At 42.9% G+C, this 5,671-nt stretch overlaps 1 protein-coding gene across 1 annotated transcript in view; it reads right to left on the bottom strand.

Moving 5' to 3' along the window:
* The window catches only part of SNTB1 (syntrophin beta 1), a 74,941-nt gene extending 69,916 nt beyond the window's left edge, over positions 1-5,025 (bottom strand). The window contains exons 1-2 of the mRNA XM_018553335.1: positions 4,785-5,025; positions 2,082-2,298 (exon numbers count right to left, since the gene is read on the bottom strand). Of these exons, the coding sequence (XP_018408837.1) occupies positions 2,082-2,298; positions 4,785-5,025 (458 nt within the window). The remainder of the gene's footprint in view (positions 1-2,081; positions 2,299-4,784) is intronic.
* Between the last annotated feature and the right edge of the window lie 646 nt (positions 5,026-5,671).

The raw sequence follows: 5,671 nt of genomic DNA, 5'->3' as shown, positions 1-5,671 counted from the left end.
GGGGGGGGGGGGGGGGGACATATTTATTGTACAAAACCTGTAACAGACACATAGAAAAGACATTTCCAATCTAGCAAGTACAGTTGTCCCTACTGGAAAATATTCCCATTATTTTACATTTTCCTCAATGTCAATCCCGGGGACAATGGTCACCAGTAGGGATTAGCTCAGATTCAGACAGGACCCAGACTGAACCCGAGCTCCTCCTGAACACGGAAGGAAGCTCCTTCCGTGCCGCCCAATTGGAATTCTTCGCTTGCAGTTTGACGTAAGCAAAGGGATGGGATCAGTGATGTCATTGACCTTATATGCCTGCATGCCTATATTTGGCAAATTACATTTACCTAATATGAATATGTGGACCTATAAGTCAAAAATGTCAGCACAAGCATCCCACCCCTTTGTTTACATGCAGCACTGGGCTGGGAAATTGCTGGTCCGCAGCTGATTGGGTGGAAGTGCCCCTGGCACATCCTTGTACAGATTTGAGCTCATTCCTAGTTATAATTATTTAATAAATGCCCCCAGCAAGACACACACAGTGATTAAAAAAAAAAAAAACTTGACAAGGGTTCCAATCCTTCCTCCCCTAAAAATGTTTTGTCCTCAGGTATACTTTGAGCCTTGAATGCTCTGATGAAAATGGCTGCTCCTTGTTTATATGTCCACATTAAATAATGAACGGAATTTGGAGATTAGCATACCGATACCTTGTAAACATTACTCGACCCACTTTTTTGTTGTCTGTTAAAGCACCAAGCCTGTCCTGGAAATGCTAATTATCACCTTCTTGTGTCCTCTGTCTGAAGTGATGTACTATGTACAATCTCCTTCATCTCCAATACCGCTGCACCTAATTCACATATTCTTCATGTAGATTCATGAATTGTACAAAGAGAACAATCAGCAATTTATAAGAACCCAACACTGAACGGTGAACATTTTTTTTTTTACATTACTTATTGAGGGTAGCCCTACCTTGATGTAGTGGTGCGGATATCTTGGTCAATTGACCCCTAAAGCTGCCAATAATATTGCTGTCCATAGGGCCACCTACTCTGGGGAGGTCTTCACCCGGACATAAAGGGATACCCTGGGCTTCAGGTTGGGGGTTAAATTCATCTTGTTAAGTGTTTCTAAACCTATATAGGAGGCCATTGTCCTTGATAGGATGTAGCACCATGGAGTAAGTACTACTTATTGTTGTTGCCTTAAAGCAAAAATTCATTATTTTTATTATTAAAAGATGAAATAAAAACAAACTAAGCTTGGCTGTACTTGGACTTCTGAATGCAGTTCGGAATGTAAATGAATGTGCAGTAGAGGTTTTGCCAACTGAAAGTTTAATGAAAGAAGGGGGGCTTAGCAGCAGGAAGGTGTGGGGTTTAGCAGTAGGAAGAGGAGGGGTTTAGCAGCAGGAAAAAGTGGAGTTTAGCAGTAGGAAGAGGTGGGGTTTAGCATTAGGAAGAGGTGGGGTTTAGCAGTAGGAAGAGGAGGGGTTTAGCAGCAGGAAGGTGTGGGGTTTAGCAGTAGGAAGAGGTGGGGTTTAGCAGTGGGAAGAGGTGGGGTTTAGCAGTAGGAAGAGGAGGGGTTTAGCAGCAGGAAAGGGTGGGGTTTAGCAGCAGGAAAGGGTGGGGTTTAGCAGAAGGAAAGGGTGGGGTTTAGCAGAAGGAAAGGGTGGGGTTTAACCTCGACTTGGACAGAAGTCAAGTCTCCATGAACAGCCAGGGACCATTATTTAAGAGGACCAACAGAAATTCAGGGACCGATATAAAGACTAACAAACAAAGCTTTGCTGTACAGGGACTAAAGAGGCTGAAAGCAAGTCAAAGTCAAAGTATTTACACATGTTTACATTTAAAAAAAAAAAGCTGAAGTTTCATCTGCTAATATTTTGCCTTCCCTGGCTCCTTCTTGACCCCCTCCCACAACATGCTATTGAAATTATTAGATACAATCTAATAATTTCAATAGCAGGGTGTCCACTGGGTTTCTGTGCTTAGCTAAGCAATGCAGGCAGGTATATATATACTGTATATATGCGGTATAAATGTGTATAGGTGGTAATTACAGGAACCTACCTGTTCTCAGGGTCAGAGACTGTCAGGCTTCTTGTAACAAAGCACATCTTGAGTGGGATGGTCTTTCTGTCCCCATGAACAGGTGATGATACGGGTGACGGTGGACAGGCGGATGAATTTCCCAACCGTGGCGATTCCGGGGGAGGGGTTTCCCAGCCAATTTCCGAAACAGGAGACCCTTTCTTCACATAAGGCGTGGCCTCCCGCATGTATTTTACTGCAAAAAATATAGAACAGAACATCACAATCTGTATGCACCACCAAACATTATTCGCCTACTTCTTGGTTGTTACCACCCACCTTCCTGTTGATCTAGCACTGACATTTTTAGGCCACGGTCATGCTAGTGATCCTGGCATGAACTTGCATACCATAATCCTTCCTTTTATATTGATGTTCTACCTTCTGACACCAAGGGGTGTATTTATTAACAATTCGCAGAGCCATTCACCCTGTGAATCTCTGTGAATGTTCGTTCTGTGCCAATGGATACAAAAACAAACATTGTTAGTATATTTTCGTTTCCGGTCCGATGTAATGTAATACCACATTATTGCCACTAGATGGCACTGAGGAGTATAGGAAATAAATACTTATGCAGATAGTGTCCCTGAAGGTATAACTTGACCCATGATTGAGTGCTGCAAGGCAAGAGTACTACCTACAACAAAGTTATCATTTGGGTTTTTTTTTATCTTCTTTGGGGGTGTACATCACTTTAGAAGAAGATAAACTTATTGACTGTATATGTCCATAGGGCAGCATTGTTCTGCATAAATTATTTTACTCCTTCAAGCCTCACCCCCTGGTCAAAACTCATTTTGAATGGAAGGGGTACAGCCTTTGCTTTTTATTGCTGGCTTTGTTCCTGTTAAAGAGATTTCCCCTCAGGACAGGACAGGAAGTAGTGGGAAATCTCTCCAGCAAGGACACAGCAGTAGTAGAGTGAGGAAGGGTAACCTTCTGCCAAAGTTTTGATTGTTCTACATACTTGGGGTGGGGTTTGGCATCAAGAAGGGGTGGGGTTTAACCATGACTTGGACAAAAGTCAAGTCTCCATGCACAGCCTGGGTCCTATACGTATCTCCCAACTTTGTGAGATGGGACACCTATTTACAAAAAATATATAGGCAGAGGACACACCCCTCCCATGCCCCCATTACATGGACAGTGATTAATTAATACACAAAAAACACACAGAAAGAAGAAGTAATACACACAGAAAGCCTAAAATACTTTTTTTTTTTTTACCAGTGCTTTACCTTTGTATTGACTTTTACAAATAAAAAATTGAATAGGTTAGAAGCTGGATGAAAGGTTTAGCGTAGTAAAACACTTTTGATGGTCAAATTGTGCATTTATTATAGAGCGGCCATTCTCAACCTTTTGCTAGTCATGGCACCCTTTAAAAGTATGCAAAATCTCAAGGCACCCCAATCCAAAATGTGATACATATTAAGGGGGACCCACACGCAAAGCTCACAAAAAAAGTTTGGTTCCCTTTCCCATTGAAGTGGCCCTCTTCACATCAAAGTCACCCTTTGCATCAAGAGCCCCCCTCTTCACATCAGAAGCCACTCTTTCATATCAGAGCCCCCCTTTTCACATCAGAGGTCCCCTTTACATCAGGAGCCCCCTTCACCTCATTTCCACTACCACAACATTTTAAGGCACCCCAGAGGAAGCCAGAAGGCACATCAGGGTGTCATGGCACCCTGGTTGAGAAAGGCTGTTAGAAAGGTCTATACATATAGACCAAAAAGAGGGACAACTGACGAGGCATGAGGGATGGAGGGACTTTGTTCCACATAAGAATAGAAGAATGGATAACGGCGCTCCAATGGCAAATGAAGTACTCCTATTTATTGAGGTACATGCTGCATAGCAAAATACACTTAGTGCACCATTTCGGGGTCACACAGGATCCCCTTCATCAGAAGGAAATAAGTGAGGCCTTGTTTCTGCCTGATGAAGGGGTTCCTGTGTGACCCCGAAACATTGCACAAAGTGTATTTTTCCATGCAGCATGTACGCCAATACATAGGCATACTTGATTTGTCATTGGAGTGCCGGTGTCCATTCTTCTATTCATGTATCTAGGCGGTAGCCATCCGTCAACAACCATTGCAACCACTTTACATTAATGGAACAGCGGCTCTGAGTGCGGTGGGTATATGGACAGTATTTTGTTCCAAATAAGGGACAGTTGGGAGCCATGCCGATATTCCAGGGGATCCACAGAGATTCACGGATTGATGTGAATACGAGCAGGCATTACACAGTCCCTACACACCAGCTGTTGATATCTTTTTTAGACCAGGTGAGGTTCAATTTAATATTTTCATAATTCCAAAATGTAATTACCATGGATGTTGAAATGTTAAAGTGACATTCAGTCACCCAAGCAGTTTGCATGTTCTCCCTGTGCTTGCATGGGTTTCATCCGGGTACCCCGTTTTCATCCCACACTCCAAAGACATGATGGAAGGTTAATTGTGTCCTGTCTAAATTGGCCCTGTATGTGACATGGGGACTTTAGGTTGTAAGCTCCTTGAGGGCAGGGACTGATGTGAATGTGCAACTATGTAAAGCGCTGCGCAAATAGTCGGCGCTATATAAATACCTGTACTAAATAAATAAATAAATACATTTCATCCATCATGAAAGGCCCTTCTGGCAAGACTTTCAAATAATTGACATGACGGGGAATGCAGCAGATGAAGTAAGACATCTCTGCTTGAGGTGGCAAGGGGGCAAAGCCACGACTTCTCGCAGACAAATCTCGCTTTCGGAAAACCCCGAATATTAGGAGAATGTGACTGATGATAACAGACACTGGCAGCCACCCAATGAGAAGAATCACCGTTGGGTGGCCATAGCTTTTAGTATCCGAGCTGTGCACGCTGTGCCTGACTTCATTCAGAAAGTAGGTGGCTTCATACATCGGGTCTTGTTTTTTTCATGGAGCTCACTTCAAAGCGCTCTTTTCATCTAGAGTGTGCTATGAAACCCTAATTTAATACAGAGGAACTATTGCAATATGATCAAAAGGAACAAGGAATTAGTGGAAAGGATGTGAGAATCAAAAATGACACCCGGAGAATAATATTTGGAGGAAGATTTATGTCATTCCTATCCTGGGAACAAATACATGATATTCTCACAGAGAGTCAATATGAAATCACATCAATAAATCAGAAAATATAGGAAGCTAGGCAAAACGGCGGCTCATTAAAAAAGAACTCAAGCTTTTTTTTTAGCTTTGAGCATAATGGGGAAGGTTTAGTATGTTTTTCAATGCTGTGTCCCCACGGGGCTGATTTTCTCTCACTTCCTCTCTCGGTAACCACACAACATCAGAGACGCTCAGAGCTATAAAAGCCTGACAGAAGTTCACATCCCTCCTTACGCTGCTTTTGTTGCTGTGTTCCCATTTAAGCGACTTCCTTCACTTACTGTCCTAGGCTTGAACACTGTCACATAGGGGGAAAAGACAATTCTCCCTGTGTAAGCTCCAACATGGGCCAACACAAAGATTACACAAGGATTGAATGAATCCCCCACCCAGCTAAAAAAGGACCAGAGGTGCA

This window comes from Nanorana parkeri, unplaced genomic scaffold, assembly GCF_000935625.1.
Source record: "Nanorana parkeri isolate BGI_ZX_2015 unplaced genomic scaffold, ASM93562v1 scaffold117, whole genome shotgun sequence".
Classification (NCBI taxonomy): domain Eukaryota; kingdom Metazoa; phylum Chordata; class Amphibia; order Anura; family Dicroglossidae; genus Nanorana; species Nanorana parkeri.
This window is presented reverse-complemented; position numbering and strand designations above follow the sequence as displayed.